Source organism: Citrus clementina, unplaced genomic scaffold, assembly GCF_000493195.1.
Source record: "Citrus clementina cultivar Clemenules unplaced genomic scaffold, Citrus_clementina_v1.0 scaffold_2, whole genome shotgun sequence".
Taxonomy (NCBI): Eukaryota; Viridiplantae; Streptophyta; class Magnoliopsida; order Sapindales; family Rutaceae; genus Citrus; species Citrus x clementina.
The window spans coordinates 29597205-29613846 of NW_006262688.1; the positions used below are offsets into that span (position 1 = coordinate 29597205).

Here is a 16642-nt window from a genome sequence, read left to right on the forward strand (position 1 = left end):
AAAAAAAAAGGAAGAAGAGGAAATCTTTTTTACAATTAAGTAACTGTGCGTCTCTCATCTTTATTTCTTTCCCACTCCTCTTGTAGTAATTAGTTTGGTGCAGAAGGGTTTACGAGCCCGGCAGGGATCTGATAATGGAGAGGGCTCCCGCCACAACTGCCATTAGTAAACGATCTCGCGATACCGGCGAATACCCAAGCACTTTCCACGCCTCTCGGCTACCGGGACCTCTTGAGCCTTGTCCGTTGCTCCATCGAACCCGAATCTGAACATGGTTTATGAACCCACTTGCTGACCATGTTCAGAGAGAGGGCAAGGCTACCATGGAGAGCCAAGCCCTCGGGGGGAGAATCAAATCAAGACTCTCTCAGTGTCTATCTTTAAATGGTTTACTGCCCTTTGCTACCTTTTTGGGCCTGGGAGAAGCGTTCTTGTCATCAACTCCGGAGTGGTCCTAGTGGAGCTTTCCCTCTACATTATTTATAACACCCCTTTTGAATTTTAGTTCTTAAAATATCCCCAATTTAATTTATTTAATACTAATTATATCTTAAAATCAACCATCTTACTACAAAATTTTACTTTTAAAAATACTATTTCTCTTAAATTTTATTTGTAAAATAAATTAAAAAAAACTTTTAAAATCTTTAACTATTTTCTTCTAATTCTATAGTTTCTATCTCAATAATCATAAACTCTTATAAATGTCTCTAAAAAAATTCAATTAAAATCTAAAATATAAATACAAGTTATGAAATGGGATGGGTGTAATTTTTTTTAAAAAATTTAATGTAAGTCTTTAATTAAATATCCATTTAAAATAAAAATAAATTAATTTATTTTAGTTATTTAAGTAATTTCAATTAAAAAAGATTTTATGAAAACTTTTGGGCGGCTCTAAACTCAGGTCACTTTTGCATTGAGGCCAGATTTTACCAATCCAAGAGAAGAGCCCAGCCCAGCCCAGCCCAGCCCTCGGCAACCCCGAGCCTCAATTTATGGGTTAATTAACATATAGGTACATATTTTATAACTTTATTACAATAAAGTACATAGTTTATACCATGTTTCATATTATGATTGTCAATTTGTCATTTAAAAAAAAAATCCATTTAGAAATGGGTTAATCAAGTCAAAAGTTTGAATTTCATACCCTAAAATCAGCTTTTCTATATACTCATGTATTTCAGAGATATAAAATTAAATTATTGATATCACCAGTAACTTATTATAGTCAGAGTATAAGTATAACAATTTAGAATAATTATATAAATTATATCCTTATTTGCAATATTATAAAAAATAGGGACTTGAATGTTAGTATCCAATAGTTAATTTAAAAAGCCAATCTGTAACGCTGGCCACGAAATCCAAGAAGTGAGAAGCAAAATTAACCATACGAATGAAAAAGAGTCTCGGTGAAGCAAGCAACAAAGAATAAGCAAAGCAAAGCAAAGCAAAGCAAAACAACGATAGAGTTATACAGAGCAAGACAGGGGAATTGCTCATCTGGGAATAGATTCATGCTTTGAATTTGATGAAGGAAATACAAAAGCTATAATAAAGTCTTTTCAAGCAAAACAAACAAGATGGCGGCAACTTTCCCGCAAATGCCGCTTGCTTCACCCATCATCTCACGCCACGGCGACAATCAGATCAATCAACACCATCCCTTGTTTACCGCTACAAGTTGGAGAGCTTCAAAGCTCTGTCTTTGTTGTAGCAGAAGGAGTAGTCAAAGGGTTGTTGCTTTGGTTGGTAAAGGAGACACTGATCTGCGTGTCGCTCAAGAAAATGATCTGCAAGACCAAGACCAAGAAGATGAAGAAGAAGAAGAAGCGACCCCAGAAGACTTGGAAAACATTGCTCAGGTTAAAAGAGTTTTAGAGCTTCTCAGGAAAAACCGTGACATGCTCTTCAGCGAAGTAAGTGTTAGCATTGTTGAATTTTATTTATTTCTTAGCAAGAATGCATTTGATTTTGGAGAATTTATATGAAATTATACATTTTTGTGTATCTCTGCATTGAAGTTATGTGAAAAATTCGACTTGTGGCTTCTGAATTTGTAGGTTAAGCTTACCATAATGATTGATGACCCAAGAGAGGTTGAGAGAAGGAGATTGTTGGGGATTGAAGATTCCGATGCTCCTACTAGAGATGATCTGGCTGAAGCTTTGGAGCAAGTAAGTCGCTACATTTTCATTTACTTTTGATGTTTTTCAATCTGTAACCCACAAAAACATTTGAATTGAAATTATCTTGGAAATTTCTCCTCAAGGCTAAAATATGATATGAGGAGTTACTTGAATTTGTGAATATTTTGTAATTTAGAGAATAGTTTACAAATGGGAAAGATGTTGCAAAATTCAATGGGGATAAAGGTTGCTGTAGATTATTATATTTGTTAATTGAAAGATCATCTAAAGAGTTTTAAAGTCCATTGATCTCGTCTCATGATACTAAGTGGTATTTTGCATTGTACTTATTGAAGCAATTTAATGTCTATAGGCTTAATAGAAATGCATTTAAGGAGAGTTCTTATGAAATAATCTTTGCCATCTATCTCCCCCAACTCTAGTAAAGGAAATGTATCAATCGGCAAGGTCTGAATATTGGTCTGAATATTTTTTTTCAATTGTTTTGTGTGGTTCTTGCTGCATAATTAAGGAAAAAAGCTGTTTCAGATCATTGTTAAAGGAGATGATAAGTGTGTCAAAAGTTTAGGTGCAGACAGCAAACCACAAGATTTTTTGAGCTGATAATAGTATCTTAGTTTGCAAGAGAAAACAACCTGTATGTAATAAAAATGCACCAGGGTACGTATAGCAATACGGCTGTTGTCCAGTTTGACAGGAGAACCTATATAATGTGGCATAACAAATCATTTTCTGAAGCAGGTGAGGGGGAAGCCAGACTCTTTTCATTTGTTAGAAAAAGTAGAAAATAAACCTTGGGGGCCCCAGATACTAGAGCTTAGTTCTATGAGGCCAACTGGACTGACAGTTACCTTTGTCCTCCACTAAATGGTATTTCTAAAGCAGAGTGAACACATAATCCCATCATTGCAGAAGGGTCTCTATCTCTATGTATTGTTAATTCATTCTACCAACTTAAGTAAAATTCTTATGATTCAGGTAAGAGTTTACCTGGGACTGACCCCTAGGTGTCCAACACAGGAAATAAGTTTGAGGAACTCTTCTCAATGATTCATACCCCTTTTTATGTCATCTAAGGTGCTTATTGGTCTACTCTGTCTGGGGTTATACTAGGCCATTCTGTCCCAGATGGATACATTAAAAATCACAATCTTTGTTAATGAAGTTCATTCCTCAAAGACATGGCAAGCCGTGTCTTGGCGCCTGACGGGCAAAGCCTCTTGGGAATTTGACACATCTATTTTCTAAAGAAATTGTAGTGTTTATTGTCTCAAAGAATTGACATGTGGCATTTGGTACAAACAATACATAGGTAAATAGTCACAAGCAAGCTAGTGTATGGATCTAGGTGAACCAGCACAGAGGTGTTGGAAGGGAATGCTCAGGGTAATTTTTTTTTATTCTGCACTAGGTTTTGTGTTATATTATCTCCTCTCCTATGTTCAGTAGGAGTATCCAAGCTTTTATATAGCAATGCGGTCAAGTGTTAAAAGACACTACAGTCTAATGTTTGAGCCTTAAAGCTTAAAAGTCTACTGATAGCCTCAAATCACTTGCAAGATTGATGATGATTTAATCATTTGTCTACCAGGTGAATGAAGGAAAGGTCCCAAAAAATCGTGTTGCGCTGCGAATGCTGGCCGAGGAAATGGTCCAATGGCCTAATTTAGAGGTATAAACATACTTTGAGAGCATTATACTTGTTCATGTTGAGATGTGTGATATTTGCATGTGCACATACATTGAAACAGGGCAACTAGTGTTGATTAGTGTACACTTTTCTCTAGGTTGAATTTACCGTTTCGGTCTGAAATTTCTTCCCATTTATGCATGGCTTGAGGCAGAATGGCCTTTCCACTGTCAGCTTTGTACAGATTCCCTATCTTTTATATGATGTATTGTTGATAATTTCTGAGTGGTTTCATAGATTTTACTTTGCAGGGTCTATTTTGTAACATTTTATCTATTGTAAATTGCTTAGTACACGATGGAAACTTAGGAATGTCTACTGGCTTGTAGTATTTCCTAAATATTCTTAATCTTGTGGTAGATATTAAACTATACAGCAACCAGTTTGCTTTTCTTTATTTTCAAATTAGTATTAACTGTTTCTTTATAGAAGCACCTTGAAAAAGAAATGTGAGGACCCCATTAAAGACTTCTCATAGATGAAAACTTTGCTTGAGCAACAAAACAAGAGTATTTTCTGTATTTTGATGGATCTAAAAGTTGTATGCTGAAGACCAGTAAAGTCTATATGGATTATGTTTCCTCCATATCTTGCTCATACTAGAATTTTAGATGCTTCTTTCCTTGGATTTTGGGCATTTCAAATGCAATTTTCGCTCTTTCTTCATCACATTATACTTAGGAAACTCTCCTTTAAAGATCATGTTCAGCTTACCATTTTCTAGATTTCATATGGAGTTCCTTAATGAAAAGGGAGCCTCTCATTACATGGTAGGTCAAATTAAGCTGAATTTTACAGATGGATCCAAACATTATAGTGTCTATAAGCTGTAAACTTTTCATCTCAATCAATTTTACCTATCTTTTTGGTAAAAACTTTCCTAAGCTTAATACAAGCTTCCTGAACATAATTTGATGCCGTTTTGAAAGAAAATTTCTTAAAATTTAATTTAATAGCTTTATGCTACATTTTTCTTTTCCAAATTTCCTTTAACTTCTGTATCTGTGTAGCTCTTCTTCAGGACACGACACTGTTAAGCATATGAATTACCGATATTAGCTAATTTCCATGCTAATTTATTGATATTAGCTCTGTTTTTCTTTTTTCTTTTTATTTTTTGAATAGGTGGAAGCAACAAAGCAGAAGCCTAGCAAATCCTTGTATGCTAAAGTTACAGACACTGGTATTGATCCTGAAATGGCTGCAAAGAGACTGAACATTGATTGGGATTCAGCTGCTGAAATTGAAGATGCGGGGGGTGGTGATGACCCAGAAGTGCCTTCCGCTGTGGTTTGTTTTCTTCTCTCCCTCTCTCTCTGATATCTGTGTCTGGCTATTTTTCAGTTTGGAAGAAAATTTTCTGTTAACCATGACTATGAGGCTGTCTTTGTCCAATGTATCTTGGAGTTGCTGCTGCTCTCATTAAAGTAGCAGCTGTTAAACTGGTCAAATTCTAAAAGATTATGAACAAATTATTACTTGCTGTTACCCTCTTATATTGTGACTGCTACTTTGTCATTATACCGATACTAATTGATTGCCTCAAATTGATTATTGAAATTTACTTTCTAATTCAAAGGTTAATCCACAAAAATGTGGGGATCAAACACTATGGGTAAACACAGTTTATTACAATGTTACATTATTGAAAAGCCAGTTGACTAATATGATTTTTAAAATGCTTTTAGAATATGAATGCTGATTGAAGTGCACATCTTTGTGAGGACAGCATTAACACACCGACTGTTTGGAATTGTGAAATTCATGTTCTGCAATCGTTGGGGATTGTGACCAAGGAAGCTAATTGTCTTGCAGGGTTATGGAGCACTGTACTTAGTCACGGCTTTTCCAGTCATCATTGGGATCTCTGTTGTCTTAATTTTGTTCTATAATTCTCTCCAGTAGAAATTTTGTCTTGTCATTTAACTTCAGTGTATAACCTTTGTGTCGCCAGATTCAACAGTCCTGAATTAAATTTGTATATCACATTAGTGAAGTGAAATAACATTTCTGTTGGATGTACATTTGTAAAGTAGTTTTCCTCTTTTAATTGGTCATGAGCTATTTGTACAGCGCAGAAATCTAGTAAAACAATTGCTAAAGAGTCATTATAAATGACACAGAATATTCATGGATTTGATGCTTTCAGTGGTTTGCTTTTCTGGGTACAATTTTCAGTCACACTTTGTGATCAAAGACTCCCTAAAACCCACTTTATTATTAGCGTATAGTGTAGATTCTCGCATGCGTTCATGCGTAAATGTTGTTTTAAAGTGAGCACATCGTTAACTTAAAAAATTAGAACTCTGTCTTGTGTTCTCTTCAAGCTCTTGTTTTCCTTTTTCTTTTTATATGTCAAGACTCAAGAATAGCTATGCCATCAGCATGATAAAAAAGTCACATTAGAATACAAAAAATATTCAGTTAGTTGTTGCATGCATTGCTTGTTTGATTTTCGTATTGAGAAGAATATATTTTATCGAGACATGTCTCCTTATATATTATTGAGGAAATGGAGAACATGCATATCACTACCAACTAACATGCCAACGGCATGCTGCCCACGTCCTATCTTGTTTCTACCTCTTTTTCCTCTTTTAAGTAGCCCGGGCCATCTTTTGCTTCATCCCAGCGGTTTCTGCCCTAACACCATGTCATTTCCAGGACAAGAGGAAGTCAACAATGGTGTCGATGACTCAAGATTCTACATCATCGAAGAAGCTAAAAGTACAGTCAAGAAGGAGAGCCCCGAGAAGGAAAAGCAGATATTGGTGGATCCGATATCAATAAGGGAACCTAGTTTTAGTTTGATGTTGCCTCCAGTTATTACATCCGCAAGAGACACCACTGTGCCTCTGCCGCCGGTTCTGCCCCCTGCAAAACCCAAGTTCTTAAGCTGCAACCTGTCGAACTCAGCTGTATCATCCCCACGGTTGAGCTCATTTCTGTCGAAGAAGAGATGGAAAAACGAAAGTCAAGCGTCTCCCCGTAAAGTACACAACATTGTCCGCCAGCAATCTGCTGTAGTACAATCCCATACGTCCTCGCTGCAAGAAGAATCGTTCAGAAAGAGCAAGTCTTGCGGCGAAGGAAGAGCCAGTGCATATTCAGATGAAGTAGACTTTTGCTTGAGTAAACCGGATGCCGGCGAATACAACAAAATGTCAAATGCCAGCTTCTCCAGAGCTGACACCAACAAGTACATTCATTACGGCAGTAGCAAGAACGTGGATTCTCATGATGATCCGGAATTCAAATGCAGCGCCCTTTGCTTGTTTCTCCCAGGCTTCGGCAAAGCGAAGGCAGTGAGGCCAAGAAAGGAGGAAATGGTTGTGATGGAAAATGTGATTTCCAGGACAGTTTCTTTAGAGAAATTCGAATGTGGATCATGGGCGTCATCTGCCATTGCTAATGAACATGAAGAAGACGGAGACTCCATGAACCTCTACTTTGATCTGCCATTGGAGTTGATAAGAAACAGTGCGAACGACGCTCACTCTCCCATCAATGCAGCTTTCGTATTCAACAAGGACGTAAAGGGTGTTCTTAAAAATGGTTCAAGCAAGGCCGCAACGTCAGCCCATAAATCCCAAGAACCTTCTCGGCATGTTCGGTTTTCTGTGTCGTCTCCTACATCATACCCTTCATCTCCAACTTCTTGCATCACGCCTCGCCTGCGCAAGGCCAGGGAGGACTTCAATGCTTTCTTAGAAGCTCAAAGTGCTTGAGATACACATATTTTGTCACCTTGCTTGCTGCTATTTTGGCCTTGCTATTTTATGCAATGCAAACTATATGCAATACGGAACTTCTTTTCTTGTAATGCTAAAAATTAGGCGATTTTGGCATTTGTTGAGTTTACATGAATCACATGATATTGAAATCTTTTTTTATTAAATTCAATTTATAAACTAGTGAGAATTATTAATGTTTCATGTTTCTTCAAATTGGTCAAAACAAAAATTGAGGTTTCATTCTCAAATAACAAAATGTATGCATATGATTATATGATGAAAATCATGTATACAGAGTATAGGGATATAAAACATGTCGTATCGTACTGCTTCTATAAAACAATATAAACGACGCACCATCTATAGTTTAGGTTAATGCATATCTTTTACGCTTATCGATTATAAAAATAAAATGGTTGTCTTGTCAGCTATAAATTTAGTTATTTTATGTAATATCGTTTATATACTTTAAAACTAGACGACTTGTTGGATATAAAGTACAATAAAACTCTCATTTGTATGATTGAATCCGTAGGGCCCGGATACTACTAGTGCTACGAAAATATTTAGTAGCGTCGCTTAAACGTAAAAAGTAGCCGCAAGGCGCTTCCGTTGACCCGCGCCCACCAGCATTAGTCATCAACGCAGATCGCTGCGGACGTGCTGCTCCTCCGCCGTCCGTTGAATCATTAATGTTTTGTTCTATCAAGGGAACTTTCAAGTTCAATTTTCTTTGTTTGTGAAATAATTTGTTCAATTGTTACCCAGAGCCAAAAATTATCTTGGAAATCGATTTAATGATACATTCATCCGAGTTGACCATGTGATGAACTTTAAGTAAGACACATCTCCCACTAGCAATTTCTTTACCATTACCGGATGGAATTTACGTTCACATTCACATGCTTTTGATGAATTTTCGTTATGTGATTTTGAAAAAAAAAAAAAGTTAAAAATACCATTAACTTTACTAATTTGTTACTACACATGGTGATTCGTAACATGAAAGATAAAAATTTAAAAAGGGAAAGTCAATACTATGTTCTCTTCTATCTAAAATGGATTTTTCTATGATACCATATAAGTTTTTACATTATTAATAATATAGTTATTGTGGATCCTTGAATTTCAGTATTTTAATCTCTACAATTCATTTAATAATTGTATAAATAATTAATTTACTAAAAAGTAACAAGTAGTTTTCATGTTGCATATAATCATAAGTTCTTTTTTATTTTAATTAATTGATAAAGGAAAATAGTATATAAGTAAAATGTAATTAACTATTTCAACTATACTTTATTTAAGATATTCCATAAGGTCTTACAATAATCATATTGTTTGAGTTTAATTGGAAAACCATTCATACCTAAACATTAATGATTGAATGCATTGTAATAAATTATCTGGTATATATCATTAATGATGCTATATATATATATAAGCTACTTTAACTTAAATTTTTTACACAAAATTCTGATTATTGATTTCATCCAATTCAATACTAGATGATTTGACATTATAATGTACTTTGACTTTCAATATCAACTATTAGATTGTGAGAGATTAATAGCTCAAATTTTGTGTCAAAATTTTAAGTTAAAATAATCCAAACCATGTTTTTACAATAAAAATAAAAATTAACAAATAATTTTTTTTCCTCATTCATTCCATATGAACATTATTGCAGGTAATTTTCTTTTCAATTTTCACCATTAATTACCATCATAAAAGTAGTAATTCTTAGTAACATAAAATTTTATAATCACAATTATAGAATATTGATAAAATAACTTTTTTATGAATTATAAACTAAAGATAATTAAGTATATATATTGGATTCACCTCTTATAAAATCAGAAAAGTGATATTGGAAAAAAAATTAAAATACACTTATGGAACTTAAATTTTATAGGACTTGGATAATTTCCTAATATGTGAGAATAGTAATTGTAAGATAAACCATAATTTTATGGTATAGCTGTATAGGTATGCTAAATGGATATTAAAAGTAATATATACTTCATGATCAATTATACAATAGTTCTTTATATGTATAAGATAGTGGGTGCTTTTAATAATATTAAATATTACTAAAACATGGGTAATCAAATATTCTTATGTTATAGACAATTTCATTAAGAAGTTTATTAATTTAATTTATGACATTCATTTAAATGCACTCACTACGTTCTGTTGTTATTAGCGTTACAATTTTTTTTTAATACAAATATTATTAGGGGTGTTCAGAATCTAATCTGATTCGCTCAATCCGTCTGATCTGGAGAAATTTGATCCGTAAAAATATGATCTGTGGATTGATAGATTGGATTGGATTGAAATTTTGATAATCCGCAATCGGTGGATTAGATATGGATCTACTTCGTGAATCTGCAAAAAAAAAATATTTATTTAATTAAAAAATAAAACTTGTAAATATGAAATTAGTACTTACTAGTAAATAAATAAGTTAAAATATAGTTACATTAACACTATATTATATCTTATCCGATAATAATAAAAAATAATTAAATAAACAAATATAGCTTTCTAAACAGTTAATTTCCATGTACTGATCTAAACAAATAAGATTTTTTTTTTTGTTTTGGTGTGTTATATTTTGAAACTTCAAATGTATTTTCTAACTTTATTTAAATAATTAATTTATTTAAATCTTATTCAATTTTAAATTTGATTGGTAGTAATATTATTTTTTATTAATTTTTTTATTTAGTTAGTTTGTGGATTGAACAAAATTAAAAATTTTCGGTCCGCAAACCAATTTGCAAAATAGTGGACTGGATCAAATTTGCATCTGATCTGCAGATGTATGGATTAGATTTGAATTAAATTTCACTAATCCGTAGATTTGATTGGATTAAGAATTTATAATTCGTAAAATCGTGAATCGCATATGAATTGATGTACAATTCATAAAATTTTATCCGCGAACACCCCCAAATATTATGTACCATTAATTAAATTTAACCGTCCATATTAATAGCCTAATTGCAGTATCATAAAAAGGCCCATCAAAAAAATAGTTAAAAGAGCAGATAGGGACGCAGGAGTGGCTTTCAGCCAAAATTGGGTCAGCATATATGGGGTCATTTGGCGGATCTCAATTTTTAAAACATTAGAAGGACCCCCTCCCAACCAAAAAAAAAAAAGAGAGAGAGAAATTAATACAATATTGGATCCAAATCTAATCATGTTCACATTTATTGTATGTTTGCTATTGGGAATGAGAATAAGAATTAAAAAAATGTGAATAAATAATGTGTTTACTTGATTAAATAAGAGGTGGAATGTGAATCATAATAGTAGGCCCCACTTAAAATTGGAAATGATTAAGAGTTTTCATTCCCATGGAGAGATGAGAATGAGATTTTCATTTCATACTACTTCCACTTAAATCTTAAATTTTTTATTATTATTATGACAATAATAAACTAAGGTCAATTTAGTAACTTATAACTATCCATTCTGATTTTAAGATAAAATAAACACATCAATGACAATATAATTCATTCTAATTCCAATTCCCACATCTAAAGTGAATAATTTATTCTTATTCTCATTCCTCATTTTAATTACAGTCTATTTCGATTCCACTCTATTTTAATTACTGATTAGTAAACACACCATTAAAGTTTTTAAATCATATTCGTCAATTGTTGACATATCATATGAGTTGTCAATACATTTATAAAAATTAAAAAGTGTTTTTCCCCTTCACTTCTGAATACATATTTGTTTATATTTAGTTTCCGGATGTTTTTCTAATCCGTGATTCTCGGATGTAAATTCAAAATATACACAACATGTGCATAAAATAAAAATTATCCTTTAATTACGGGTCTAAATTCTTTGAAAAAAAAATAATGGCACATCTCAATTTTTTTGTTTAATCCCAAATTCTATCCAAAGTAATTTATCATTCATTAAGCGATTGGTAATTTTTAAAAAGATCTAAATGAATTTATTGTATTATCTAATCAGCCAATTGTTGAATGCCACATTATTTGGAATAATTTTTTGGGACAAAAAATTTGAGATGTATAGCATTACTCATTTAAAAAATTATGTTTGACCAAAACATTAAAAGTAAAAAAAAATGAAAAATCCTTCACTCCCAAGTGTTTTGGCTAAAAGATCTCCGACATGAAAGTAATGAACGAATTAGTAGTTTAGTACAATTTCTTTTCTAGCTTAATTAAGAACTATATTGAGTGATTTAAAATTTTAAGTCGAACTCAAGAAACTCTAGGGCTAAGTCAAAGCTAATGCCTTTAGCCATATTCACATTTTGGAGGTCGATTACTAATTGGCATATTAGTTAAGTAATATTAAGCCAATATTATCTTTCGTAATATCATAATTTTCTATTAAAAAAAGCATTTGATTTGATAAAATTCAGGAAAAAGCGGGGAATTTATTTATTGACAAAGTAAGTAAAGAAAGTCAATGTCAAAGGGGCATTTCATCCATTATTTGTTCATTATGAAATATGTTATTATATTTTCACTGCTACAAGTGTTGAAAAAAAAAAAAAATCACCACACGAATTATTTAAAGTAACACATTACTACATCAACTTTTTTAAAATAATAGTTATTACATTTCTATCACTGTTGTTAATCTAAAGATGCTGCCACATTGATGTCATACAAACAAAATCGTATTTTCATCAAATGAAATCCAAATTTGTAATTAGCTCTTAGGATTATCATTCTTTCAATATGGCAAGTATTATTAAATAACAAATTACTAGACGAATTATTGAGAGGTAACACCTCACTATATTAACTTTTTAAGAATAACAGTTTACTACATTTTCATTAATTTACAATTTGATAATGCAATAGATCCATCACAGGGGCTATAACATCATTCAAATATCATTATAAATTTAAGCGACTTGCGGTAAGAACAAGACAAAATTGTAAATTCACATGATATTGATTTGTATCATTTTTTTTTTTTAATTTAGGGACTTATTCATTATGGGTAAAATTAAAATTTTATCAGTCAACTAACAAGTCAATTAATATAATAAACTGTTATTTTTAAAAAAGTTAATAACTTTTGTATTTATAGAAAAGCCATTACATACATAACTGCCGCTGTTCTATTTACAGGTTTGGCACTATAGTACAAGTTTTCCATTCCATATGAATTTAATTCAAACCCAATAACTCATCATACTAACTAAAAGTGCTTTTGTTTCCCTCTAATTTTTCTTCTTTTAAATTTAATAATCTACCCCTGCCCCATTTTGAACTTAATAATTTAAATATTGAAATTCAAAACCCAATAAATACAATGAAACCTTTATAAAATAATATTATTGGAATTAAGAAAAAAAGTGTTATATTTCAATCACTCCTGTAGTGATTTATTATTTCACAATATTTAGTATAGTGAAAGGATAACAAATTTAACTTGTCCATATGAATTTAATTTAACTTGTCCATATGAATTTAATTCTCTGTTTGTTTACAGAGAAAATCTGAGCAAGAGAGAAAGAAAATTTAGCTGAGAAAATTCATTCTTATTGTATATTACAGAATGGGATCACCAGCTTATATATATTGCTTGCTGGAATCTCTTTTTACACACACATCACTTTCACGTGTATTTCACCTTTTAGAGAAGCTGAATAACAAACTAAACAAACTAACCACTACTTTGCTGACTGGACTGCCACGTCACCATAACTGACTTAACTAAACTAATGCTGTTAACACATATTCTTATCACACCGCCAAATGCCGGAAATACAAATTTGCCATTAGCGAAGCATCCTTTCAGGATTGTCTGAAATGCAACTTCATTCTCCATCTCATGCTTTCTCCACTTCCACAAACTATTGAACACATGAGTCACCATCAACATTCGCTAACTCTCATGGATAAACATGCTGATGGTAATTACGGTACGCAAATTTGTGATGTCTGTGAGGAGGAAAGAGACCAACAAGAACGCGTTTATTACTGCGAAGAATGTGATTACATAGCAGAATTTATGTGTCTGATTGAGGTAACTAAGCCTAATGATTATTTTTTAGAAAAATCTTATCAATCTTCAATAGTTGCATTGGATGTTCTATTCAAACCAGCTTATAACAATATCATCTTGATTTATATCATAAAGAACTTGCTTGGTGTATACGCAGGTAATTCTTGCTCTGCTGAAAAAGCCCGGAGATGTCCATTTGATAACTATCAACAGCAAAACTAGTGATACAATAGGTAAAGTCTTAACCTTCAAAGACATAATAGAGGGCGACTCCGACAGTGAAAAAGACAATACATATATGGACGTGCTCAATGCTTTCGAGGAGGAAAACCGAAAGATTCGTAACAAAATTTCTGAGGCTAGGCATCATGAAGCTGCAGCAGATGTAAGCAATTCAAAAGATTTTCTTTCGGATGAAGATTTCCTACTGCTAGTGGAAGATATCTCTTCGTTAGACACGGGTAAATTACTGAAACCAATCAGTCCGGAGGACACGCAGTCCGAGCTTATCAGCTTAGGAGATTACAAAATCATTCCAACGTTTGCCGGAGTTCTTAAGGGCTTGCTTAAGAAACAGGAGGATATGGGTGACGGTTGCTTTTTAAGCCAAAACAAGAAGACTCTTATGCTCACCTTTTTGTGTGCGACTGTGCAGAGCATGTGCAGCACTCAGGTACAGGACATCACCAACCAATTGCTTTTCACCTGGTGGTGGTACTTAAAAGCTGCTCAACTAACGGGGTTTAAAATTGACTTTGTCTTTGACCATCTGAAGGCAGTAGCGCGAGCTCGTTATGGAGTTGATACTGAACTGTATCAAAGCAGCCCCATTCGGTACCACCACGAGAAGATGTCTATGCTTTCGCAGAAGTTGGATGAACTAAAGGCAGAAATGGCCGTATATACCCAGCAAACACAGGACATTATTTCCAGTATTCGTTCTGATGCTTTTAGATTAGAGACTGAGAAATTGAGTAATGCTCTGCAACTTTGGAGGATGAACGCAGGAGCCCGATTAATGCTGTGATTTTATCTAGATACTGTTGATTAATCTCATTAATTAATTTCTTTTGCAATTTCCCACAAGCCCTTTCGGCTCGGCTCAAGGACTGTTTCGGTTGAATTGAACCTTTTTGTTTTGCATCCTAATATCTAACTCATAAATTGAGCCTCAAATAATATAAGCGGGTCATTACTAAGAGCTGTCAAAACCCTTAAAAGAAATAGAAATAAATCGTGTCACAAGAGAAGAAGAGAATAGCAGTTGCACCAATAAAACTGAAATGCCAGCAGATTTTCAACTGCAGATAGAGAGCAGCAACTTCTTTAAGGGACACGGAAATCTGAAGACCAGAATACGAACACTGCTAATTGTAAGATCACTGCTCACACTCGTTTCACATTCAGCAAACTTCTACATACAGTTCAAGCAGACATGATTATTTTTGCCACAACACCCATACAGTGTATATAGGTATTATTTTCATTTGTTGATGGATATTAGATTAGACAGACATTGGATGTCATCATTGGTTCGTGAATTTTCAGTTTTTTTTATTAAGAGGAAGATTACTGTAAGATGTAATGGTACATTGCTGTTTTGTTTTGAGATTCTAGTATCGTTGATATTGCCAATTACTTATATCTGTTCCACTTTGCAGAAAATTTGAATGACGTGTGTCTCAAACTTGCCAGTGTTCATTTGGAAACATGCATAAAGCAGAGGAAAAATGTTTTAGGACCCCAACTTGGCCAAAACTACACTGGCTCTGTATTAGCTCGATTTCAGCGGTCTCCTGTTGGAATATCGTTACTAAGTCAGTGTTATTCTATTTTTTTTTTCCTTTTTCATATGAGAGTTAATAATAGACAAAATAGAAATTTGTAGTTTTATTTTTACAGTAATGTTCTAATGTTTCGCTGATCTATAATAAACAAATTTGTAAGTTCATAATTGTAAATTATTAGCGACAATTTTATAACTAATTCTCTTTTTATAATTTTTCATATTGACTTATGGTATAGGTATGCACTTTTAATATTGGAGGTATAATCACACGATTTCTAAGATAATAGAACATCTTCATTATAAGTACGTGCTACTTAATTATTTTGTACGATTAATTTGTATCTATAATATATACTAATACTGATCATTCAGCTTAAGCTGGTTATCGCTATAAAATAGCTCTTACGAATACAAAGAGGGGACTATCCCACCAACTGAAACCATCAAGAGACAAACCAATTAATGTTCACAAGAACATCCACCCCCACATTACCTTCATGATAAATATGTGTAAGAACACTTGAAAGGAAATGATCCTTAACCACCACAAATAGTTATACCATCGAGCATTTCAAGGCTATGGAGACTGGAAACTAGTTCTTCGAAAATAAACGACCACAATTGATGAATAACACCAATGGCAGAGCCACATAAGGACTGGAGATGGCTTAGATGACTTATGAATTTTATATTAGTATTGCAAGAGTCTTAACATTTGAGTTACGATAATATGTGCCATTCATTTATTGAATTATGAATTTGTAAAATTACTTACGGACATTCAATTTATGAATAATGTCATATCAATTAGTAGTCCAATTAAGATTTAAATGTTGGGATGACTAACACTGCTCATTTTATAATGAGTGACGTCATCTATAAAATTTCATCATTTGAATTAGAAATTATAGATTTTAATAATTAATTATGACTCAACCAATAAAATAGTAATGCGTTATCTATTACATCAGTTGAGAATATAAACTAACATAACATTATATATTTATTATCAAACGAAATTATATTCGTATAATGGTTGGTGTTTCTTACGATCCAACCTAACAATATTCATATCCCAAATTACCCCTTTTTCAACCATAGATCCTTTCATTCAAAAGTAAATAAATAAAAACCAATTAAACCAAAAAAAATCTAATTTAATTAATGATCAGTTAAATGCAATGACCAACTTCTTAGAAAGGAAAAATAATAATAATAATGCAATGATAAAGTCACATGGCCAAAGATCTCA

General features: G+C 32.8%; 2 protein-coding genes across 3 annotated transcripts; both read left to right on the forward strand.

The window, feature by feature from the left end:
• Positions 1–1370: 1370 nt before the first annotated feature.
• Positions 1371–5864, forward strand: LOC18051323 (ycf3-interacting protein 1, chloroplastic). 2 transcript variants are annotated; one of them, XM_006448508.2, is made up of 5 exons: positions 1371–1925; positions 2070–2183; positions 3748–3828; positions 4972–5136; positions 5662–5864. In XM_006448508.2, exons 1-5 carry the CDS (start codon positions 1590–1592, stop codon positions 5749–5751), a joined length of 786 nt encoding a protein of 261 aa, XP_006448571.1. In that variant the 5' UTR covers positions 1371–1589; the 3' UTR covers positions 5752–5864. The 2 variants fall into 2 exon arrangements, with proteins under 2 accessions (XP_006448571.1, XP_006448570.1); XM_006448507.2 differs by having other exon boundaries at positions 5535–5745.
• A 527-nt stretch (positions 5865–6391) lies between these two features.
• Positions 6392–7676, forward strand: LOC18051324. Its single transcript, XM_006448511.2, has one exon. It carries the CDS (start codon positions 6498–6500, stop codon positions 7572–7574), a length of 1077 nt encoding a protein of 358 aa, XP_006448574.1. The 5' UTR covers positions 6392–6497; the 3' UTR covers positions 7575–7676.
• Positions 7677–16642: the final 8966 nt, after the last annotated feature.

Coding starts and splice junctions, on each gene's coding strand:
- LOC18051323 (XM_006448508.2), top strand. CDS start 1,590: ATGGCGGCAACTTTCCCGCAAATGCCGCTTGCTTCACCCATCATCTCA. Junction 1,926..2,069: donor GTGACATGCTCTTCAGCGAA/GTAAGTGTTAGC, acceptor CTGAATTTGTAG/GTTAAGCTTACCATAATGAT. Junction 2,184..3,747: donor TGGCTGAAGCTTTGGAGCAA/GTAAGTCGCTAC, acceptor TTTGTCTACCAG/GTGAATGAAGGAAAGGTCCC.
- LOC18051324 (XM_006448511.2), top strand. CDS start 6,498: ATGTCATTTCCAGGACAAGAGGAAGTCAACAATGGTGTCGATGACTCA.